At 43.3% G+C, this 25,467-nt stretch overlaps 1 protein-coding gene across 2 annotated transcripts; it reads left to right on the top strand.

Moving 5' to 3' along the window:
• Positions 1 to 1,371: 1,371 nt before the first annotated feature.
• Positions 1,372 to 24,819, top strand: nf2a (NF2, moesin-ezrin-radixin like (MERLIN) tumor suppressor a). Of its 2 annotated transcripts, XM_079270400.1 has the most exons (16): positions 1,372 to 1,944; positions 2,975 to 3,100; positions 3,235 to 3,357; positions 5,975 to 6,058; positions 11,777 to 11,845; positions 11,991 to 12,073; positions 14,065 to 14,140; positions 14,679 to 14,813; positions 14,909 to 14,983; positions 15,142 to 15,255; positions 15,402 to 15,524; positions 15,916 to 16,133; positions 17,430 to 17,535; positions 19,172 to 19,290; positions 20,311 to 20,470; positions 23,519 to 24,819. In XM_079270400.1, the coding sequence occupies exons 1-16, from the start codon at positions 1,828 to 1,830 to the stop codon at positions 23,567 to 23,569; spliced, it is 1,779 nt and encodes a 592-aa protein (XP_079126526.1). In that variant the 5' UTR covers positions 1,372 to 1,827; the 3' UTR covers positions 23,570 to 24,819. The 2 variants fall into 2 exon arrangements, with proteins under 2 accessions (XP_079126526.1, XP_079126525.1); XM_079270399.1 differs by lacking the exons at positions 1,372 to 1,944; positions 2,975 to 3,100; positions 3,235 to 3,357; positions 5,975 to 6,058; positions 11,777 to 11,845 and having other exon boundaries at positions 11,997 to 12,073; positions 20,311 to 20,522.
• Positions 24,820 to 25,467: the final 648 nt, after the last annotated feature.

The following is a 25,467-nucleotide window of genomic DNA, read 5'->3' on the forward strand; positions in this document are numbered from 1 at the left end:
ATAAACTTGCAGGATGTCCTCTGTCAGTGACAATAAGATATGTCTCCTACAGAAAAGACCAATGAATTTGGGGTTAAAAAGAACAGATAACTTGTAAAACAAAATTGGGTTCGCAATTTACATCCTCGATGAATCGTTTGGCCTCTAAGATGTCAGAAAAAGGTGAACATTTCACAAAGACCATAGGTGACATCATCAGTTTGCTTGTTTTGCCTGACCAAAAGAGAAGGATGTTCAGATTGACGAAGAATAGCAGCAAATTCTCACTCTTCCCTAAAACTAGGGAATGTTTCAAAATCGTTGCAGATTAAGTTTATGTCAAGTAACGATTGATTGATTAGTCGACTAATCATTTCAGCACCAAAAACTATTTCACACTTAGAATTTGATTCGTTCTCACTTAGATTTTTGTATTTGTTTAGATTAACATAACCTGGTTCCTTGGGCTGGGGTTGTAATCAGAAAGTGAAAGAGAGAAAACACAGGTAAATTATTTGTTATTAAGGCTACGCATATTTTATGCTATCATAATACACAACAATATGATACCTCTGGTAATACAACAACTATGTCTGCATATATAATCAATACAACAACTATGTCTGTATATATAATCAGATGCAGCTTTATTGGCCATGTATGCGCATACAAGGATTTTTTTCCGTTGCTCTCCACGTACATTACTTTACATTCATTTAGTAGACGCTTTTATCAAAAGCGACTTACAATAAGTACATACACATAATTTACAAATAAACAAGAAAAAACTAAAATATATAAAAAAATAAAAAAACAAGGACAACAGAAAAAAAGTAGAACAGATGTAAACATTTAACGACTTTGTACAATATAAATAATAATATCCAAAAGTATATATATATATATATATACATATAATCAATAAATTCTGTATATATAATATTTTATTTATTGTGGATTTTTACTTATTTCATATTTTTTACTTGTTTACTGTTTATAATAAATAATAATCTTGTTTTTTTACTCCGTCTCTTGTTTGCACTATGCTGCTGTAATCCCGTAAATGTGTTCGCTGCGGGACTAATAAAGGATGATCTTATTTTATTTTATCTTATCTTATCTTAAATATTTATAACCTCATTATTGACCGAGAATATAGTATTACAATCTCAGACCAAAATGCCACGCACTCTGACTCGGACCCAAAGAAGCTACTTTGTAAATCGTTAATGTTGCGCTACAATGTTTCAATGTGCGCTACAACACTCTGGACGGCTCTTGAACGCAGCATTGCTTCTTGGACCAGATCGTTTAGCAGCAGGTACCCAGCGCGTCGTTCACAGCACAGTTTACACGCAACGACCCAAGTGTTGTGAACCGTCCAGAGGGGATACTTTGGATTTATAATTTCTCGGACGCCTGGATGAAAACGTTAACGGATTTCACGGCATCGAGGACCACAACTTTAGCGCAAGATAAGAGTTTAAACTGTAGTTTCTATTGAACCGAGCTAACGTTAGCAGCGACTTTAGGACGTTAAGTTACATTGTATGTATCGGCTCATTCTACATGTTTTGTTTTGTAGATAACGTGAGATTATTAAAAAAAACTACCATAAAAATACTTAGTGTATGTGACATTCACAAACCAAGAATGTGTCAGTGAACGCCGCATGTCAACTTTAAAACTGAAGTTGCTTTTTACGCATCTATCCATTCATAGCTGAGGGAGCTACCGTGAAGCTGGACAGCCGCACGCGCACAGCTCTGCTGCACAATGCCTTGACAGTTCAGTCGAAATCAACCACTTCTGAACACGTGAACAGTGAGTTTATCAGCTGGTCGCAACATGGCGAGTGCCTTAGCAGCGAAAATGGGATTTAACTCACTGATGAGAAAACAATCCAGGAGGAACTTCAACGTCAGGATATGCACAGCGGAGTCAGACATGGAGTTCAGCTGCGAGGTGTGTATGCGTTTCAGAAAGCATGATTTCATTCACCTTTACCATCAGGTTTGCCACAACAACAACAACAACACAAAGTGCTTTTAACTTCTCCCAGTCACTGGGCTGCTATCTGTCATGCATTGTAATGGAAACCACTCTATGGGAGTTTCACTTTTCCGACACTAGATGGCAGCAACCAACTGAACAAAAGCAGTTGGCACAGTGTGTCTATTCTGTCTGTTATAATGCATCTGTGTCTCATGCAGCAATGGAATCATGAACATTTTGGTGACGCTCAATGCAGTATAGGACTTCTTGCTGCAATGCTGCTGAATCACCTCCCTGTGAAGAACACACTACTGCTCTCAGGGTGTATTTTTGGTCTACTTTACCAAACTATAACTACTATACCAGAACTGAAAAGGGCATCGAAATGACTCCCTCTGTATTTAAAGGGGAGGAACCCCACCAAAGTTTGCAAAGCTGGTAATTGCACAGAGCAGCGTAATGCTAGTTGCAGGTTTCTATTTTCTGTGCCTGGATGATAATTGCACCACTTATGTTTTTTTTTGTAAATAGCATTTAAACGAGTATTGGTCACATAGACAAAATGTTTATTCAGCAATGAGAGTTTTTGATTGGCCCCGGTGGAGCTGATTTCCTAATTTCTAGCAGTTTTTTTTTTTTTTTAAACTCATGCTAACCTTGAATGCAGTTGACAGAAGCTTCCACCCAGAGTTAGCTCAGAGGCTTGAGATGAAAGCCATCTAAACTGGATATGCCCGCCTCACACCTCTTAGCTGGATGTGTGGCTCCCGGCTGTGAACCACAGACTGAGGTGATGCTAGTATGTATGCATTCAGTAGCTGCAGTATGGTATGGTTCACATGAGGGACAGCCAGCTAAGGATGTGAAATATACGGTCATTGTTTAGCTCTAACAGGCAGAATTTTCAGCTGCAGGATAAACCAATTATGCTAATACTTCTTTTTTGTTTGTTTTTCTCTACTAAGTAAATCGTGTAAGACTAAAACATGTCATGTTTCAGGTCAAGTGGAAAGGAAAAGACCTTTTTGACTTGGTGTGCCGAACTCTGGGACTGAGGGAGACGTGGTTCTTTGGGCTCCGGTACAACATCAAGGACACAGTCGCTTGGCTGAAAATGGAAAAGAAGGTGAGTGATTATCCTGGCCTTGAACAGCCATGAGAGGCATGTGATCATTGTCGATGAAGACGTAGCGAGCATGGAAAGGGGAACGCGTGGCTCCGCCGTGCCGATGTTGATTTCTTCGGTTCCCTGTCGGATAGGTTCTGGATCAGGAGGTACCGAAGGAGGAACCGATCACCCTTCACTTCCTGGCCAAGTTTTACCCTGAAAACGCTGAGGAGGAGCTCGTGCAAGATATCACACAGCATCTCTTCTTCCTACAGGTAGCTGTGCATATGTGTAAACCAGCTGTTTTGTAGTTGCGCTCAGGTAAATCAGATTGAAAATGATTCAGTGTAAGCATTGCTTTTGAACAGCACAGATATACTGTTCCCTCACCATGTTGCGGTGCTATCTGTTTTCATTTGTGCCTGTCATGCCATTAAAGGGGCCTGAAGAGAAGGTTCTGACTGACACATTCTCTGCTGCTCTCTTAAGTTGACATTGCAGCAGGTTTACAGGTAAACCTGAAATCCAACATGCCTGAAAGCAGAAGCTGAGGATTCCTCCTCGTGGCTAACTAGCGGCCAGACTCTTCTTTTTCAAAGCCTCTCTTTCTTTGATCGTAATCTCCTTGGAGGGACGCTGTGTTCCTGACTTTAAAAGAAGAAGAAATCTTTTAAGTGGGAGTTCATCTTTCTTAAGATGAGTTCAAATGAATGCTTTTTAAAAATATAGGTGTGTAAGATCTTTAACACTTAAAAGCTTTCAAAATGCTTTGTGTGTTTCGGATGAGCTCTCTCCCTGTTGCACGAGGCATTTGGCGGATGCAGATTTGTGTCTGCGGCGTCCTCGCTGTTCTGATCCGGTGCCAACAGGGGGCGCGCGCGTCCACAGTGTTTCTGACAGGTTGCTTGAGCAGAGCCGACCTGTAATACACTTTTCCCAACGTCCGATTGTGCGCAGCCATGTGGAATCATTGCACGACATATCACCGCGGCCCTTTCTCTCCACTTAAACACTCTCCGTGGGGAACTGCCGTGGAGTCGGCCACACCGTTCCCCTCGCCAGACATGAGATTTGTTACCGCGCACCTCGGCCCACGGCACATTCATCAATTACCAATTAGGCTTTATGGGCTCAGTCACTGGCCCGGTTAATGACATATTCTCCATGGGACGCTCACCCCCCATAGCATTCATAGCCCATTGTACTGGTTTAGTCGTGTGGCTTGAGGCAGCAGCGTGCTCCTCAACATTTGGATGGAGGCACTTGTCTACTTAAGGCATATAAAAAAAGTCTCTCTGTGTCCTTAATCCGTTTAGCGACAGTTGAAGCGATTTATTTATTTCGGAGGGAGAACCTTGCTGGAAAAAAAAGAAACAAAAGGCCAGAGCCGACAAATTGCTCAACAGTGAAAGCGCTGCCCAGATACAAGTGGAGAAGAATACTAATGCGTCGGGCCTGGCACCGCCTGTCTGCTTATTACTCTGCTCTCATTAATAACCGTAATGTTCGGAGCAGGCCTCTGTTTAGACAGTGTCACAGGCATGACAGCTGGATTAGTGCTGATCAGAAATGATCACCGACCCGGATACACACACACACACACACTTACACACACTTAAGGCCACGCGCACAGGCAGTCACACGCACGTCTTCGTCACCTCGGCCTGCAATCTCCGCAACAGCGTCGTCTCATTTGTAAAGCAGATCCTCTCGGCGCTCGCTGCGATTAGGGGCGGTCACCTCTGGCTCCACGCCGTCGTCGGTTGAAAACACGAGTAGACGGCGTGACTGGCTGGGCTGAAGCATGTCTGCGCCGTCTCACCTTACAATCGGGCTTGTGTTGTGCTCTCTGTGTGGTTTTACAAGTTCGTGACTCAAGTAGTTGGACAGGTGACGGAGCTGGGGAAGTGACACCTGACGAGACGGAAGCACTTTAAATCTGGAGGAAGCTTGTTAAAGGAGGATGGCCAGACATTTTAAGAATTCACGTTATTACTGGGATCCGTGAGGGTTAAGTCAACACTTTGAAAACACTCTTTCCACGAGCTGTGAAATGGAGACGCAAGCCTTGAACTCGCCACTCTTACTAGCTGGAGTGTGTAGAATGTAGCTGGAGGCACAGAAAAGACATGAATAATAAAAATGGGCGGCGCTCTCTAATTATGATTTGTAGGACTGGCGTGTGTCTGTCATGTCGTTACGCTCCGCTGACTAGCGAGCGGATATTCTTGGAGCAGCTTAATGATCGCATGAAAAAATGTTTGCTTCGGCGCACGGTTCCTGCGTCGGTGTCTAATAGGTCCCCTTGTGGCTGTGATACTTAACTGTTGCAATATTTATTTGGCACAGTTTGTACTGTTTCCAGACTTCTCGAAAAAAAAAAGTACCAGTGTAGTGTCGCAGTTCTGGGCGCTTATTCACTCAGTTTGCAGCGTATAATAACTTGATTTTGTGGCTCCTTGGTAGGCCACAGTGTACCGTATAAATGTTTTAGCTTTATTGGGTTCCTATATTTGTTGAAGTGAAATTAAGGGAATAAAGTTCTAACAGTTAAAAGCACAGTTGTCAGAAAGTTGTTTTCCACCCGGCACTGACACTCTTCTGTCGAAGGTGTCAAGTCTTTTCATCGTGTTTGATTCCACTGCGATCATCCGTCAACCCGATTCAGGTCCCTCATCTCACAGCAATCATTACAAAGGAGAAGTAACACTCAAACTGAAACAAAGAGCAGATGTCCCGATTTCAACGATCTCCCAAAGCCCGACCTTACTGAATATGTCGTCAGTGACGTTACCGTTTAACAGTGAAGAGCTTCTCCACTGATTTAACAAACAACTAAACGGCACAGAGTATACATTAGCTGCATGATTAATTCTGAAACGATGTCCTCAGGTGAAGAAGAAGATCCTCGAGGAGGATATTCACTGTCCACCCGAGGCCTCCGTACTGCTAGCCTCCTACGCCGTCCATGCCAAGGTAAGTGCTCTTTGTGGAATTCAGGATTTTATCCTCTGTCCGTCCATCCATCCGTGTGTTCTTTAATGGTTTATTAATCTTTATCTTCTCTTCTTTGAATACTTTATTCAACAGGCTGCTGTTCTGTTCTGGTTTTAAAGAAAAGCAGTGTTGACCCAGCAAATTGCTTCACATGGATTATTTTCGTGGACAATATACTTTCAGTTGTTTGTTCATCTGTAAAATAGTGCAGCTCTTTTGTCTCTTAGACCTGTGCACAGAGACTGCATGTTTTATCACCAGCGGGCTTGACTATTCTAATCTTCAAAATCCCAAACAGAGAGACATAAATCCCCCACAATTGATCCAGAACTCTGCTGTCTGAGTCCCGATAAGGACCAGAGGAGTACACGGTACACCTAAAATACGCCTTCACTGGCTAGTTTAGTATTGATTTCTTTACATTCTTGCAGCGCTGCAGGGCCTCGCATGAAATGTAAAAAACCAGGAGCCCAGGTGCTCTTAATAAAGTACCCTAACTGTGCTAACATGCAGAAGCTGAAGCAGCACCTTCTTGTTGGAGAACATCTGGGAAATGTGGATCCCTCCCTTTGGGTTGGGAGCAAGTGATTGCCTCATAGGAGCACTTCAAAAAGTAAGAATATGAAGATACACACCTTAAATAGAGGAGAGGTGGAGCAAATGAACCAGCATCACAATGACCTGACATGGTCATCCCTCATCTTCATCCAAGAGATGCAGGAGTATCCGCCACCATTCCACCAGACTACAGATGTAGTAAAATGTGTTTTTTCCTTAAGCAGATGTTGCAACATATGAGTTGTACCTGTAACTGTTGAGGTAATGTTGTCAGTCAATATACAGTGTGTTCCTCTCCTCACTTTGAGCTCTGGGTAGTGAGTGAATCATCTCAAATATGCAGATAGAAGTAGCTTCCCTTGTAGGGTGGCGAGGCAGATACAGGGTGTTAGAACTAAGACATCTCTGAAAGAAGCCAGTTGAGGTTATTTCAGTCATCTGATCACTGATCTTCAGATTGGCAGGTTGGCCTAGAAGCTAGTTGACGCGAGTGTTTGTGCTTGTTGTATTCTATCATATTTGCTTTTCTGTCCAGTTGTCTTTTAGTTTGTGTGTTTGCATTGTGTCACGGTTACGACGCATTGCATTAAGAGTCCTCTATGCGCACTAGCAGCTGCGTTATCCCGTATGAAAACCTTCATTGATTGATTGGTTGAGGATCAAACCACAAGTTACCTGAAGTCTAATGGAAAGCACTCCACAGGAAAGAGCTCCTTTAATAAAGCCCCGGCGATCTCAGCCGTTTTGGTTGAAGGATCCCATCTCTCTGAAATCCCCAAGAAGAAGATAAGAAGAGAGAGAGCGGTGCAGCTTTTCTGACAGGCGGACAGGGTCTAGTGAGACCGGAGCTCTACCTCAAAGGTTTGGCAAGGAGCCCTCAGAGATTTGCCTTTCCCGTGCCAATTTAACAGGCCGAGGTTAAAGAGAGACTGTGCGGATGAAGAAAAGTCAGCAAATGAGCTTGAGCCCTGTGCTCTCTGCTGTCAGCGCCCTCGATCGGGACCCGGCACAAAATATGGGGCCACAATCTGTTTTCATCTAATCAGCAGTCCACTTTGATTAGAGCCAACGTGAGTAAATTGGCATCGTAAAGGGGGAGATAGGTACTTGTTAAGCAGTGCAGCTGCCGGAAAGCTGTTTGGCAGACTCTCCCTTTATTCTTTTCCTCTCGTCTTGAGTTTTTTTTTTTTGTATTGTGCAGCACCGCTGTGTAACCCATAAAGTTGAGTATGTCACACACAGTGGGATCTACTTTGTTACTTTTGGCTCATATGTAATCATGATTATGATAAAAAAAAATGGTGATAATTCATAACAAACTCACTCGGGGGTCGTGAAAGCCGGCTAACATTACCTCACAGAGAGTGCATGAATGAAGGCGACAATACAAGTTGGGATTAGTGGAGCACGAATGCTCTGACCGACTTCCTTCACCTACTTCAGCTTGAACACAGATGTGTGCACCAACAGTGGGATCTCAAGACCTCAGTCCACCAGACACTCTTATTAAGTCTGCAATTTATAAACCTTGTGTATGACGTGATTGCACTGCATGTAACATTATACAATATACGAAGCATTGAACGGCCATCTATGGTTAATTATTATCCTTCATAATTATTGTTTTCCTATTATATTGAACAGTAAAAATGTTTAGCCACATTATATTTATGAAATGCTTTAATATGTTTTTTAGGGCAACTCACAGTTATTTCCCATGAGTCATCTGCCATTACTTTTGTTGATTAATTGAGTTATTTAGACGATAAAATGTCTGAAAAGAGACGAAGAAACTGCAGTTTCCTAAAGGCCAAGGTGACGTCTTCAGACTTTGAACCCTCTTTCAGACAGCACATGAAGTTCCCAGTATGAGAGAAACCCTTTGATCATGTATGCGATGTTCAAAGTCATCAGATTGAACTTCTTCTTCTGTGGGGAATTGCTTGTCAACGCTCTGCGAGCCAACAGTTGAGCCGAGGTCTCAGCGCCTCCTGCTCTTTATTCAGAGCGGGTGCAGAGCTTCAAGGAGGTGTCGACGGGGAATGTTCAAGAAACAGCCCCTCTGGAGAAATGAGAGTCACGCTGGCGAGGAGGGAGTGAGGAGGGAGTGAGGACGGCTCCCTCAGCCACAACGCCATGGAGGGCGTGGAGACGCCGGTCCAGCCGAGTGTGGAGGGACACGACAAGCTAATGGGAATGTTTGACACTGGGGTTTAAAGGTGGCTTCAACAAGAGTTAAACCTCAACTATACCTTTTTAGTTTAGCTTCTTTAGGCTGCAGCATGTTTGCTTTGTAGCTGTGTCACAATCTGTTTTTCCCTTTTCATCCCCTCACAGCATGTGACACAGATTGGATGTAATTGAGATATATTTCCAATCTGTGTAAACAGCAGAAAGCTGAACAGAGGGGCACTTTTCAGTTTCAGTCTGGCCTGCACAATATGCTGTATAATACTTGTGGGATTTGTCGGCTTTGCCTTGAGATTCTGTAAATCCTTCGTCGCTCATCTGATTTAACTGACACACTGTCGAGGTGAGCCAGCATCACAATGAGGGGTAGAAATGATATGATGCAGACATTTTCTTTCCGCTTGCTGGACAGACATTTCAATTCAGTCACAGCTTTTAGGCGTGAAGTGTAACCTGAGAAGGGGAATGATTTTGAAAAGTGTAAATTCTGAAAACACGCAACATACTGTTCATACATGTAGTATGTGCACAGTCTGTGGTTACATTGGGAATACATACAGAAGGTATGAATATGCAGCAAATGCTAATTTTATGATGTTTAGGCATAAACCAACGTTTTTGGGCAGCTGGGAACATTGACTTGATGACGGCACCAAATGAAGATGACGGGATCGCCAATATTCATCCTGAGGGGGACATGAATGTGTGGACCAAATGTCATGGCAACACTTGTCAAGTCATGTCCCTCAAAACCACGCTGGTGCTGGAGGAAAAGTAAGAGTGATGCCGCTAATGTGGCTAAAAAACCCATCAGATATGAACAGCATTTCCAAAGTGACCCAGAGACCTTTGCACAGTTGACTTTGCTTTCGAGTGTATTTTTATGGCTTGATTTATTTCTCAATTAAAGACTGTAAATGGATCCGTTGAACAGAATATACCCATTCGTCAATGGTCACCGCTGGTAATAATTGTTGACACAAAGTCGTCCCTTTGTTGTTTGAAGTAATTGGAAGAAAGGTGTGTAGTCAGAGAGCATCTTAGAGCGCTGTCACTGTCAAAATGCCCGAGCTGAAGCCCTTGGTACCTCTATATGTCTATATCTCATCAATTATGCAGCAGTTACAAACAAACAGGTGAGGAACTGAGGGAGTCGAAGCTGCAAGATGGAGAACTTAAGGGAAAGGATCTAATTAAATGGCCCCCGGCTTCCCCACTCGGGAGGTCCAGGCTGTGTGTTGAGCTTATTAAAGTACGGTTTTCAGACTGACGTGCAGAAGAATAAAATCCAATTACACCGCATAATAGAAGTAGCAGTATAACCAAAACAACATAGAATGAGTTAGTCGATTAGAGTGACACAAGTGGTGAACGGTTCTAATTTAGTGTGTGCAAATTTGCCATTCAATAATGCAATTAATGTGCTCAAAGTCGCATTTGTAATCTGTTAATTGTGTGTGTTTTTCCCCCCTTCCAAACACAATGTCATGTCACATCAGAATAAGTGTTTACGGTTTCAGTCGCTTCCAGTCTTTCCTGAGACAATTTCTTTGTTGTGTATATTTGTCTCCTCCTTCATGTAGCGGGCCAACTGAAGGTGGCACAGCAATGACGTTTTGAGTGAAATTACTGAAGCATTTTGAGCAGCAGCAGGAGTTTTTTTTTTTTTTTTGACGCTACCGGAAACCTTTTTCTTTTTGGTGTCAGGCTCAGAATGATTTAGGGAACGAGACTTCCTATTTCCTACCGAGGTAGAAACCAAAACAGCAATTGTCATTGAGGGAGAGATTCATCAGGAGGATGTACCACTTGCTGGTGTCAGTCCTTCAAAGGCTCCTCCTCAACCCTTTTATTTATTCATTTATTTATTTATTTATTTATTTATTTATTTAATTATTTATTTATTTATTTATTCACTCTTGAGTGACTTTAAGGAGAGACACTGCGGGTGATTACGGTAAAACATGTACCAATAGATGCCATCGTGATACTTCCAGTTGATTACTCCCATTAAGACAATTCTTTTTTGTGTTACAAGTTTTCTGAAAATGTATGTTTGAATTTGTGCATTATCTTATTAAATATATGCTGCGTGCATACATTTCCCGAACCCAAATCTGAACATTGGATAAAGTCAGGTTTGAAATGATTGTTTCATTTTGTTAACATATTCGGGTCAAAGGTTTTTACAAAGGGAACTTTAGATGACTCCATCAATCAGCAAATACTGACGGCTATTTAAAATACTATTTTCACCATGTTTTGGGAAATAAAATGTACAAATCACGCTATGAATGATGTGTGAACAAACCTTTTAGTAAAACCAGTGCAGGAAAAACCAAAATATTCGATCCCTTACTCAGGTTGACATGCGAATCTCATACATACATGGTGACCCCATAAGGTGTGGGGACATATGCATTCCACAACATGTGAAAACTCTTTGATAAAATTAGATTTTCACAAAAGATAACGGCATTTAAAAAAACATGTGCAGGGCACACCGCAATGTGCATATATCGGTAAACATTCAAGTCAACCTGCTTCCATGAATCCACAGCCCACTTTTTAAACGGTAGCTTCATGTAAAATTAATATCCTTCCTCCAGTTTTACTGTAGCCCAAAGGAACCCCCCCCCCCCCCCCCCCCCCCCCGCCTCTCAGTCGGGCCTAATCCATCCATATCGCTCTCAAACACGCTCAATATCATTTGTATCCCGGCTCCGCGATGATAAGTGATCAGTCTACCAACAACACATTAATGACGCGATGGCACAGCAGCCTCCATTCATTCTCCAAGAGACCCCTCTTCTTACGGACGCTGTAGTTTCATCTCATGAACAGCTCCCGGGAGAGACATAGTCTGGCCTGTTATTGGAGGGAAGCTGGATAGCGGCCATTAGTTTGGAGTGATTTTAATCCTTTCAGCCCTTGTGCTCTACTTTACAGTACGGAGACTACGACCCCAATGTTCACAAACCCGGCTTCTTGGCTGAAGAGGACCTGCTTCCAAAGAGGGTGAGTAACAGCTGGGTGTTACTTAATGTCGTCGATGAGTGAAGATGCGTATTTGTCTTTGCATATACCTGCATTATGATCCACTGTACACGGAGTTCTCTGCACGCATTCACGTATGTTGATGTTTGTCTTTCCAAAATTGCAGGTGATCAACTTGTACCAGATGACTGCAGAAATGTGGGCGGAGAGGATCACAGCGTGTTATGCAGAGCACAGGGGAAGGACGAGGTAAAGGCCGCTGCACTGTGAGGTTTCGCAGTCATCAGCAAATTTACAATTCACATAGGATGCGCTTAAAACTCGGTTTCACAAGAAATGTTTCATGCAACGAGATGCAAAAAGTTGTTTCTGTAGGGTTTTTTTTTCAAAGGAGCATTGATGAATCCACTGAAAAAACATACACCAACATCAAAGCGGCACGGCGCACCAGTGCCCGTAACTCATCAGTGTAACTACATGAATATTCACACAAGAGAAAACACAATTCATGCTATCGACAGGGAGTAAGTGTGAGGGATGCGGGGTGCTTTATAACTCCGTGGGTTGGGGAGTCTTGGAGCTGGAGAGCGGAGTTCTAAAACCTAACTGAACCGCAGCACTTTGAAAGTGATAATTGACTCGCTGGTGCTGATCAATAACCCTTTCAAGCCCAGCAGAGCGAGGGGAGTCCTCACACCTTCAGCCTTTTAATAGTTTAGTGAGGGATGCAGTGTAACGTGGCCACAGGAGGGAAGTCAGCTGCCTTCACTAGGACTGGGTATCATTGCAAGATATTTATATATCATATATAATACAGTATTTTGGTATCAATTCCAACAATAACTTTTCCTCTTGAGATATTTTTCTTGACGAAATGCACTTTTATTTTGAAATATCAAAACATTCAAAATATCATGACATTTATTTGGGACATACATTCATGGTTCCCAGAAGATATATAACAGAGACTTTAGCGATCCCTTGACTTTTCCTCCCACATTTGGGACTTACAGTGAACTGTCTGAACGGCTATGGGATGGATTATTCGGTACACACATTCATGTCCCTCTTTAGAACGAAGTGCAATAACTTTGGTGATCTCATAGCTTTTCAACTACTGCCGTCATTGGGTTGAATTTGTCATTTGTCCAGTACTTTGCTTTACGACCAAATACCTGCAAAACATTCCCATCAGCCTCAGCTGTTGAACGTTAACGAGCAAATGGGAAACATCAGCGTGTTAGCATAGCATTTAGCTCAAAGCACCAGTGTGCCCACCTACAGCTTCACAGTGCTTCTGGTGTGGCTGTAGCCTCTTGGTGCTTTCCATTGAACAACAGAGGTTATTGTATCTTGGATGAGGAACTATTCCATCACAGACAAACACAATTTAAAATCTGACGAGACATTTGGCACTGGGTTTTGGTACGTGACAGTTTTTGATACGATGAAATAAAATATAAATTGAATGTTTATTTTGGCCCTTATTCTAAACTTGATGAGAAATACATTTTTAGAATCAGCACAACATCAAAGTAACTGGCTTACTTGCCGTGCTTGCATCTGTATGTTCTATTTCATGGAGCACATCTCCAACGCTTTACACTTGCGCAGCATTAATCAAGCCGTTCCAATGTCCTCGGAGCCACAAAGTCAGAATGTACTCCAACCTACTTTAGATTTGTTTACTTGGCACAATGAAATCTTGCCTGTTTAAACTTTGATGAAGCTTAACTCATCAATTTCCCACCACCCATATCAAACAGCAAGTTATTAAAAGTTCAGTCGGATGCATGCCCTGATTTTTGAGTATGCTAATGCTCTTTTTCTTGTTGCTGAGATGACCCTGAAATCACAAGTGATCTGCCAACCAGGCGGCAGAAAGAGAGGAAGAAAAGAGTTTGACGCGTTTGATTTATCTCTCACAGTATTTAGAGTCTTGGAGTCTCCTCTTCCATCGAGCATGACCCCTGAAGCCTGTCAGCGATTTATACTTGTGTTTTATGTCAGTACTGTACTTATGTTTTCACCCTCACAAGAGCTATGTGGCAGAGTTCTTACAGATCACACAACGTGACAGATGCTACACTCAAAAGCAGAGGAAACGAGGTCTGATCTCCTTTTTCTCTCCACTTCTGCACCTCCTCTCTTCTCCTCCCTCCCCTCCTCCCTTCTCCTCCCCTCTCCATTCCCTTGGATCCCTCTCGATCTCTTTCTCTCTACGCCTGTCTTTGAATCAGGGATGAAGCCGAGATGGAGTATTTAAAAATAGCCCAGGACCTGGACATGTATGGCGTCAATTACTTTTTAATCAGGGTGAGTCAATGCTGCTTTGCTATATCTTTACAATGTCAGCCAATATGGGAGATTAGGAGGCAAGTCAATTTCACTGTGGTGTAATGAAACGAAGTGGGGGGGGGGGGGGGGGGGGGGTATAGCAGGGGGGTATAGCAGGCTGTTGTAAATTGTCCCTGAGTTGAATGTATTATTTGAAATGTTTTTGGGGTAAGTTGTTAACTGCTATTCGGCACCGGATCTTTTTCCAGGTGAGTCATAATGAAAACCAACCTGTCACAACCCGTAAAGAAAACAAAGGCTCACCTGGTGGCTCTGCTTTGATCAGCGCATTCTCGTAAAGGCCGAGACATTTAAGAAATACCACCGACAAGTCAACCAAAAGCTGAAGTAATTCACTGTGGCATGTTTTTTTTTTTTCTCAAGTAAACAAATCCAGACTGGCTATTGTTCAGCTCAACTTTAACAAATAGTTCTGGCGAGCAGAGCCACCACAATGACACCTCAGATAAATGTTGGCTGGATAGATGCTCTGTTGACTGTGCTGCGTGTGCTTCAGAATAAAAAGGGAAGCGGTCTTCTCCTGGGAGTGGACGCCCTGGGTCTGCACATCTACGAGCCGGACAACAGGCTGACACCCAAGTGCTCCTTCACGTGGAATGAGATCCGCAACATCTCCTACAGCGACAAGGAGGTGGGAGAGTTACAACAATAAAGACTTGAATATGGAGATTATTTTCTTTTGTGGTTTGATCAAACATATGGTGCTCTCGTCTCCTCAATGTTTAGTTTACCATCAAACCTGTGGACAAGAAAACCAACGTTTTCAAGTTCAACTCCTCTCGGCTAAGAGTCAACAAGCTGGTGAGTTTAGCCGAGATGATTGACGTTTGTCATTTCTCGTGGTGAAGGTGATGAAAAGCACCAGAAGTAGCAAACGAATTAGAGGTTTTGGGAAAGCAAACATTTTGACATGTTGTGAATACAGTCGCGTCCTTTCTTGGTTTGTTTCTCCCGTGCAGATCCTCCAGCTGTGCATAGGGAACCACGACCTGTTTATTCGCCGCCGCCGGGTGGACTCGCTTGAAGTACAGCAGATGAGGTCTCAGGCCAGAGAGGAGAGGGCCCGAAAACAGGTACGTTCTTAACGGAGAGACGAAGAGGAGGAGGTGGGGTTGAGCTTGTGTGGGGTTTGCCATCCATCTTTTGTTTGTTTTCTTTCTTCCTTTTCCTATCTTTCCACTCATTTTTCCCACCATACGCTCTCGTCTGTGTCGTCCAGGTGGAGAGGCAGCGTCTGCAAAGGGAGAAGCAGCTGCGGGGGGACGCAGAGAGAGCCAGGGACGAGCTGAAAAGGCGGCTGATTCAGCTGCAGGACGAGGCTCACATGGCCAACGACGCACTGGTAAGATTCAAGGAGTTAGCTTAACCTAAAATCCACAATTGTGTTGCCAACGCCACATATACTCCAAGTTTCAGAATGAAATATTTGATCAAATTACGCTCCTCTCACGCCTTCCTCACTTCCTCCCTGTGTATCCGGTTTTGAATGTAATCTGCTCGTTCTTCCCCTTTATTGTCTCTCACTGTTCCCTTTTTCCCCTCAGTCAATCTCCTTCCTCTTTACTCATGCACATCCCCCCCCCCCCTCTTCCTCTGTACACATTTCCGTGGCTCACTCCATCTCTGTTTCTTTGGCTTATTTCCCCATCTCCGCTCCCATATCAACCTTCTTTTCCCGTGTCCCCCCCCCCCCCCCCTTCTCGTGTTTGACCGTCCTTGCCGCTCCTCTCCAGCTGCGTTCGGAGCAGACGGCGGACCTGCTGGCTGAGAAGGCCCAGATCGCGGAGGAAGAGGCAAAGCTGCTGGCCCAGAAAGCCTCCGAGGCCGAGACGGAGATGCAGCGCATCAAAGTGACTGCCATCCGTGGGCAGGAGGAGCGGCGGCTCATGGAGCAGAAGATGCTGGAGGCAGAGATGCTGGCCCTCAAGATGGCCGAGGAATCGGAAAGGAGGTGGGGAGAGGAGGAGGAAGTGGATGAATTGGAGAGTGACATCCATGCTGCAGTGAATGTGATGCTGATCCAGCTTTGGCTGCTATGTGGCTTTGTCTCTCAAACACAAATTCTCTTTACATCCATCCCACACGAGCGCACATGCACGGCATGCAGAGTTTTTTAAAATCCTTAAATAACTTATCCCCACATCTTACTTTCCAATGCGAATACCTCGAACTAAGGACGCATGAAACACTAAATAACCTCCTCCACTCATAAGCCTCCCAAATGTTTCTGAGTTTCTGTGCCGTTTAATGTCAAGGTGCACCGACGCGCCACTGCATTTGGGTTTGCTCAGCAGAACAGAGGTCGGTCGACATGCTGCGGGCATAGAGCTAGGGAACGCAGCTGCATGTTAATAGCTCGATCAAAGAACTTCGAACTTCTTTAAAATCATTTCATTTGAAAGGCGTTGTTCTCGCACTGCAGCAAGTAATCATGCGGTTACAGCCACACTGCTGCACTCCGAAAGGAGAAGGGAGAAAGCTTTTGTTCAGCAGCTCTGCTCCTCCGAGCTGCAGCAGTTCATTTGTGCTATTTAATTGTATCGATTGCTGGTGGGAGTCCCCTATCAAACAGTCTCTTTTACTACACATTGAAGCTCCGCAGGGACTTTTTGATCTGTTTTTATTAGTTATATCTGCTGTTGACTTGTTTTTCTTTACCAGATGTATGAGTGACTCTGATCAGCACTCTGACAAGCCTGATGAATAACAATTCATTGTAGAAAAGAACTTAAGTGGTTTCCAGAATAAAACCGTATAAACAGATTCTAAAAATATCACTTCACAGCCTCTGCAATTTATTAGGCAATCATTTAAAATGGGTCCCATTAACCACTTGCCAGCAACTGCAATTTCTGGATGAGCACTTTCTGAAACAGAGAAATTTAAACCCGTGGCACTCAACATGTAAATGACTATGTCCACTCAAACCCTTGAGGCACGTTGCTCCCCCACATCAACGAGGAACTGCTGAGTGTTCAGGAACACAATCAAAAGAAATGTAATCACCCGCGTAGAACATTCTTACATCTCTGTGTGCCAACTCCATGGTGAAATAATGGAGTCAGAGAAGATTGTCTGCTCGGGCGACACATTGATCACCTGGGTAATAACAAAGTGACATTCCCGGTTCGTCGAGTACTGACGTAGCGATTATGTGAGATAATTCGGGATTCAATTTCGATAAATCTTACTCCCTTTGAAGGATTGGGAGGTGAATTGAAGTATTAACTGCATATGTCTGTCTTAGGGCCAAGGAGGCTGAGCAGCTGAAACAGGACCTGCAGGATGCCAGGGAGTCGGAGCGCAGGGCAAAGCACAAGCTGCTGGAGATTACCAGCAGGACCGTCTATGCGGTAACGGACCTAAAACGTACACACACACACTCAATTAGTGGCAGTGCATATTAATAGGGCTGCAACGAACAATTCCTTTCATCATCAATGAATCAGTTCATCTATAAAACATTAGAAATGTCTTTTTACAATATTCCACAGCACAAAGAGATGTTTTCAAATGTCTTGTCTTCTCCAACCAACAGTGCAACACCCCAAAAATCTTAAATTCTCTTTTATGTAAGACCAACGAAAGCTGCAAATTCTCACATTTGAAAACCTGGAACCATTAAATGTTGATGAATAGCAGCCAATTGATTTTCTTTTCTTAAATAAACATTCATGGAAATGTAATGTCATTTTTCATCCACACATTCTGGATACATGTTTTTATGTCCACAACAATCTAATAAAAATGACCAACAATAAGAACAAAGAGACATCGTGCTGGTCAGACAAAGAGTGCAATGTCAAGGCGTCTCTCACGTGGGCTGTGGTAAATTATGATGGACATTCCTGAATTATTTTAAACTTAAAGACACAAATAAAGGGATTCATTGAAAGTAAAAAAGAAGATCAACTATGTAAACAATTGTAACAGCCTTGCATAAAACAGACCAGGCATAACACACATAGATGATGCAATACATGCACGAATGCTCATGCAGTAGCACCCCACAGGAGTATCAGCTGCAAACAGCTACTGGTATGGAAATGGCCATATCGTTTTTTAGCTTGACCGCCAATAGCGCACACACACACACACACACGCACACACACACACGCACACACGCACACACACACACACACACACACACGCACACGCACACATGCACACGAGTTACTTGCGTAAGAACAAGCGGCACATAAGGCAGCCCACGCAAGAGCTACCAACATGCTAAAAGCCCACACACTGCACATTCAGCTGCTTACACACACACACACACACACACACACACACACACACACACACACACACACACACACCCACACACACACACTCACACACACACTCCTAGATACATAGTATGATTCTGGCCATCGATAGAGAAATACTAGCTTGTACGCTTATGAATGCAGATCCTTAACATATAAATAAATGACACGCTGCCACTGGAACTCCCCTATACAGTTCATCAGCTCATGCAAGAAAACGTATCGACACACACACACACACACACACACACACACACATATGCACAAGTACGCATAACTTTCCGTTCCTATTTCCGCCGGACATGGTCAAACTGCCTTCTCTGCTCGGCCGGACCGTATTGAGGTCGAGTATATCCACACTGGAGATTGGATTCACAGGCCAACCAATGCATTTACATTGATATTGTGCATTGGGTTCACTTCCTTTCCAGCCGAGTCCTGAGGTGACATGTAGCCAATGCATTTCTGACATTTGGTCAGGATCTGAAAGCATATATATATATATTTGTGTGTTCTTGATCTGTGACCATCAGATGGCCACCCACCTCAGCCTTTGTGCACTTATTTTACCCTTCCTTTCATTTCCTCTGTGCTTTTTCTTTCTCCATCGCTCCCACCTCTTCTTTATTCTGCCCCATTTTCAGTTTTTAGTTTTTTTCTCCGGTCAATTCGTCTACATCGCCTCCTTTCCTCTAATCTCTCTTTCCATCTCCCCTCCCAGGGCCCTGGACTGCAATCTGACAGCATGCCTCGCGACCTGAGCTTCAGCAGGGAGAACCTCAGCTTTGACTTTAAAGATACCGACATGAAACGCCTCTCCATGGAGATCGAGAAGGAGAAGTGAGTGGCCGGCCTCGCTCTGCATGATGCTGCCTGATATTTTGGGCCTCAGCAGAATTTGATCTCATATTCTGCAGACGGGATCATACCTCTAACGAATATCTATTTTAGAGTAATTTAAAAATGCATAGAAAATGCGTTTGAGAAAGATCTAACTCGACTCAGGAGCAAAATCACTTTTTAATATGCACATTTTGATTCAGGAGTTCAGGCCATTGACCCTCAGCATTAGCTGTCACTGATGTCACTGCCAGCTTTTATCAGTGATTGCAGACAGGAAAAAAAAACAGCACTTGGACTCAGAAATCTGACCCTGGCCGTGGATTTGAATACATTATCTGGGTCTTTGTTGTCGTGTACTGTAATTAGGTGATTAGGTTTTTGAAATAAAGGCAGGTGAGCAGAGAGATTGCAGCTCCTCGATTTGTGAGTAACTCTTCATAAGAGGAAGAAAGACTGCGACGGAATATAGAGGTACAACATTGAATACATTTACGGGAATAGTGACCAGTGGGATTTTTCCGAAAAGTGTCACTATCTTTCCCTTTCATTATTTAGTAAAATCGTATCTCTCTTACGACGTCTACTAATGTAGTTGATTGTGCACACCTCTTTTCGGTTCTCTGGTATTACAATTGCATTTTTATTATTCGCAGATATTAGAAAACTGATTCTAAAAGTCATACATTTATCGTGATTTCTTTTTTTCTTCTAAATGAAAAAGCGGGTTTCATTTTTATAGCTGGCCTGGAGAAGGACTTTGAATAAGTTCATTTCGACATCATTTTCCAGATGAAATGTTTTTATTTTTTTTTACAAATCATTGATTGTGTATTATACGACATTATGAGCTTCATGACTCTCAATAATGGTTATAGCTCTATGCCTTTGCCCCTATTAAGAGGAGTAAAACAAGGACGCCATATAATGGCTATGAAAGATTCAGCGATTAAAGTCGGGTCTAATGGGGACATAGCATCTATTTAACTGTCTCCCAACCTGCCATTTGATCATGTTTAGGGTGGAGTACATGGAGAAGAGCAAGCACCTGCAGGAGCAGCTGAATGAGCTGAAGACAGAGATTGAAAGTCTGAAGATGAAAGAAAGGGAGACTCCTCTGGACATCATTCACAACCAGAACGCCGAGCAGGGGACCAGCAAGCACAGCAACTTTAAGAAGGTAGCTATCAGCTCGGCTGCTTGCATCCTGGACACACAACACACACCGAACCGTGAGTTTTATGATCCGTTGCACGGCTAAGCAGAACAGAAATCTTGTTACATCTACCTCTGTAAGATTCTATATATTGGATTCAGGGCAGCATTATTGCAAAAAGCTGTTTGTAATGTAAAGATATGGTGGAGTAATGGCGTCTTGTGCAGAGAATGAAGTGGCTCTTCCTCTCTGTGTGCTGTAATCCGAACCTCTCCCAGTCTCCGTGGTTCTCTTTGGATCTACCTACACATGTGAACAAACATTCTCCGTGATGAAGTTGAACAAATCCAGATCCTCTCTCGCTGACGATCACCTGTCAGCTGTCCTTCACACATTCAAGCTGACTTCAGTTCACTCGTTCAAGCCCAACACAGACCAGATTTCTCCACTGAACTGAAAAACAGAAAATGAGGTTATTGGACTGCAAACAACAGTACTCATGATCCCCGTCTGTTTACTATTATATATGGATATTACATATGGATATTTTTGGGATCATTATTCCTGCTGCAGATGTTTAACGGGGAGTTTATTTTAACTCCTTTATACACTGTTGACAAATATAGTCTTCATTTTCAGAGAAGCTCATCTGCTAGCCACAGAAACAACATGTCGGTCATCAAGTGAAATTGGCTCCATCTTCAGATTTTTTCAGATTATCAGTCCTTTTGTTAATGGTCACATTGAATCCTAGCGGACTAATGTGACACCATGTTTGAAGGGTTAAATAACCATTCAACAGTTGTCCGATCAGCTAGAGACACAGGAAGTGTAAATGCGGTCTTAATACTGATCTTACATAATATTCCAAGGATAAGTATTTTATCAAAAATAAGATAGTCCTATCTCGTACAACACCCAGGCCTAACCATCATATTATTTTAAGGAGTGGTATTGATTCTCTGAGCATCTCTTAACAGCGACATTCCTCACTTGGGTTCATTTTTCAGCCTAAAGTTTCTCCTTTGATGGAGGCCGCATTCATCTCGTACTATGATCTCTAAAGACGCACAGTGATTACCGCTCATCAATACTTTTTAAAAGAGATCTCACATATCAAAAGAGAGGGAAATCTGTGCACCTGATGTCGACTCCATCAGTAAGAAGAGCTGCAGTATTTCATTACTGCAAGGGCCTTTTCCTTCGTTATGAAATAACACAAAGTACCGTAGTGACAGTCTCCCTTCAGCTAGAGGGATCTTCCTAAATCGATTGGTCAGAGGCAATGGAATTGTAATGAAAAGTCGATTATATTTCCACTGATCTGATGAACTGGCAGATTCGACTCATTCTGCTTCATCTTCCCACTCCAGTATCTCTGTAATTCTAATAAAAGTATCAAATGAAAATGTGCGCTATGCCCTCAGCACATTGTATGAAAAAAACAAAGAAAAAAGAAGCCCCTCCCTCCTCGTCTCCCACTGTATAACACACTTGTTAAGTGAGCACTAATTAACTTTTGCTTGGTGATTAGTCATCTGGATGGATTTTGGCAAGCAGGGGGAGACGGAGCTAAGTTAGAAGTGTTGGTTTAATTGAACCAGAGGCGGGCGACATTCGTCTTGCTTATGGGGGGGGGGGGGGGGGGGGGGGGGGGGGGGGCACGTGGCATTGCAGGGAGATGTGAAGGGGTAATCGAGAGTCGGCTTTGCCAAAGGAGGCTGACCCAAATTGTTCAAAGCATGAGGCGTATGAGGGAGGCTGAGTCACGGCTGAGTCACGGAGAGGTGCTCAGAATGTAGTATGAAGCTGGAAACCAGAGAGGGAAAGAATAAAGAGGAGAAGAAGAGCAACAAAGCACAGATCTCTGAGCCAGAAGCACCAGGAGTGGCTGCCCCGCCCCCTCCTCTGGAAAGGTTTTCTCCATCCAGACCCCTCCCCCCTTCTGGATGATTAATGAATGACCCCGTAACACGACCCAGTGCCTTTGCACTCTTACCGGGCCACAGGTTCTGCTCTGTTGGCTCACTCTCAACAGCCGAATCACAAAGAGCTGCAGTGATTCTGTGTGAAATTTAACAGAGAGGAAATGCATTTTCTTTCTTTTTTTCACATGTGGCAGTCCACCCAGACTGTGTGAAGTGGCACACGAAGGAGGTCAACCACAAAATAGCTTGCTGTTGTGCCATTCACAACAGTGACACTGGAGTTCCTGCTCAGACTGTGGGCAGTGTGGAGTACACTGCTGCAGAGTTAGACACACACACACACACACACACTCACAAGTATAGTTGAGGCTGCCTGTCAGCGGGGACAATAGAAGGTGATCCGTAAATATTAAGCTGCAAATCCGTCCCTTGCGCACACATTGTCTGTTTGGATTTGCTTAAGTCCCTGCATCTACACATTCCCTTGAAATAATCTGGATTTCCCCAAACTGTCCTCCATCATCCCGTGTCTAATATTTACTTTGGCAGCCACCTTAATTCCCTCTGCCTTACAGATGTTGAAGAGGGGAAAAAGTTTGCCGAGAGGCATGACTTAAACTTAAACATGCATGTGCTTATGTCCTCATTAGAGAGGCAGCTAAACTAACCATAGTCAGTCAAAAATGTTGATTTTCCACAATGTTCCAGCATATTGTATGGAATTCACAAACCGAATGAAACAAAACAGCTTAACAGACTCTCACGAAAGAGTCCATGATTTTAGGAAGAATTGTAGTGCAGCCAGTTCCCCAGAACTACAGAGACCCATCTCGGGTGCTGAATGACAAACGTTGGGTAATCTGCTTTCACCCTGCAAGCTTGTTGATCAGCCTCACATTGGCTACGTTTCGCTGATGCCTCAGTCACAAATGTTGGGTCTTGTGCACACTTGGTGGCCATGGTGTTTGCATTGGAAATGCATAGCAGGAGTTGGATCTGGCTGAGGGGAAGGGCAAGTGATGATTTCGGTGAAATTAGTCTTCAATGAGGGCTGCCCTTCGGTCACTGATTTGGCTTGCTTGCTGTACGTTCTGTACTCAGATATAAATCCGTATCGTGTCTGTCGTTCTTGTCTCCTCCACAGCTAACACTACAGAGCACCAAGTCCAGGGTGGCCTTCTTTGAGGAGCTTTAAACTGCAAGCCTGTAAATGGTGCGGATGCACAAACGCAGAGAGCCTCACGATTCTACATTCCTGGTCAGTTTAAATGATTGGCCACACTACATGACCGTATGCTCCACTTCCTGGGAAACCACTATGAAACGCACAAAAAAAAGAGACCACTGCCTTCATCTGCTGCAACTCCAGAGGCCTCATGTGTGCGCACGAAGAAGGATGCATTCGTAATGTTCCTGCATTAAATGTGAGTGAGTGTGTGTTTACAGGACATTCTCCGTGAATATTTCGAAGTGAACTCAAAGTGTTGTTGTTTTTTTTAAACTCAAATACGAAGTGGGTTTTATTCACGTCAACGAACAAAGACTTGAAGAAATGAAAATGGTCTTTGACTGCTCCAGTTCCACGATTGCTCTAATGAGACAGTATTTGTGGAGTTAATTATTGTAACTGTTTTGAAATTCAAATGGAAATAAACCACCACGGGATGAAGTTGAACAAGGGAATGAACTGATTATATGGCTGATATGTTGCCCTTACCCCGACTCAAATATTTGATATTTAGTCGTCATTGGCAGCCTCGACTGCCCAATTGATTCATAATGCCAATGCCTCAATATATAATCTGTCTTTATATAATCTGGCATGCTGCCTTAGTTTTCTTCTTTCAATGGAATGTTCAACTTTAAATTGAAGGTTCAAGCAGCAAAAACAGGCCACAATAAATTTAAACAGCCATTTATTGCTGATAGTTGGACGATGTTAAAGATGTTCTCAACACAAAAATCCCCTTCTTTGATTTATAACAAGTGATTTGTCTTGGTTGCGTAATATGAGCAGTGTTTGTTTTTTGATCTCAGAATTTGTGTCCATTTGTGTCTTTATGCAACTTTTTATGGTGAATGTAGACGAGATGATGGACATGAGGCCTTGCGTTTACATCTTGTATACACAGAAGTCTGAATGCAGCGAGTGCACTGTGCTCTGGGAAGTGAAGAGACGATCACTTGTAGGTTGTTCTCAGACACCAAAGTGGATGAAAGAACTTTGATTCTCAGATGAGAGCTTGTGTCACATCCATCATCTATCTCAGCTCTTTCCCTCTGAAAGCAATTTATTTTTGGGAATTATAATAAAGTAAAAAGGAAAAAAGTATATATATATATCTATATATATTTATATATATATATTTCTTCTTGACTTCATTTAACAAGGAAAGTAAGCAGTATTTAAAATGAAACTTTGGGTGAAGTTACAGTACATTTTATTACTACGTATACATTTTCATAGAGATTGTACCAGATATGTATGTTTTGCCTGTAAAATAAATTAATATCAGGTCTGATTTTTTTGTTGTAGGTTTTAGTTTTTTCCCCATCCAGAAATAACTTTGTGTTTTGGCAGACTTTGATGAATGTCAGCTTTGATATTGCTACTGCCAAGAGCCTCTTCCACCCGACCCAAACAGACATCCAATTACACCTTTGAAATGATTCAAGTGTTACGTAAGCACCCTCCATCTTGTGTCGGATCACATACCCTGTTTGCTTGAGTGACACGATCTTTGTGTGTGTGCTTACGGATGGATGCGTGGGCGAGTGTGGTGTGTGTTAACCCTTTAATGCGAGTCCCTTCCCGTGGCGTTGGGACCGACAGCTCTCTGACAGTGAGTGGCGCTGAGGTCAGGGGGGCTTCAGTCAGCTCTGTCACCTCTGGGCAGTTGGGGAATGGCACCCTTGGCTTGTCAGTATTGTGACAAAAGAGGTGTCTTCAACTCTCCCATGGGGCCCCGGGGCTCAGACTAGGGGCGGCGGGTCTTTGGGGGCATCAGGCAAACCAACAGCCACACAGATTCTCCGTCACTGCTGCCTCCGCCTCTACACCGTATTCTCAAACAGAGGAGAGGATGTGATGGG

Source organism: Melanostigma gelatinosum (assembly GCF_949748355.1).
Source record: "Melanostigma gelatinosum genome assembly, chromosome: 6".
Classification (NCBI taxonomy): Eukaryota; Metazoa; Chordata; class Actinopteri; order Perciformes; family Zoarcidae; genus Melanostigma; species Melanostigma gelatinosum.

Bases quoted from the DNA above. Each gene is read 5' to 3' on its own strand.
- nf2a (XM_079270400.1), top strand. From the start codon at position 1,828: ATGGCGAGTGCCTTAGCAGCGAAAATGGGATTTAACTCACTGATGAGA. The intron at 3,358-5,974 runs GTAGCTGTGCAT...CGATGTCCTCAG, and splicing joins AGCATCTCTTCTTCCTACAG to GTGAAGAAGAAGATCCTCGA. The intron at 15,256-15,401 runs GTACGTTCTTAA...TGTGTCGTCCAG, and splicing joins AGGAGAGGGCCCGAAAACAG to GTGGAGAGGCAGCGTCTGCA.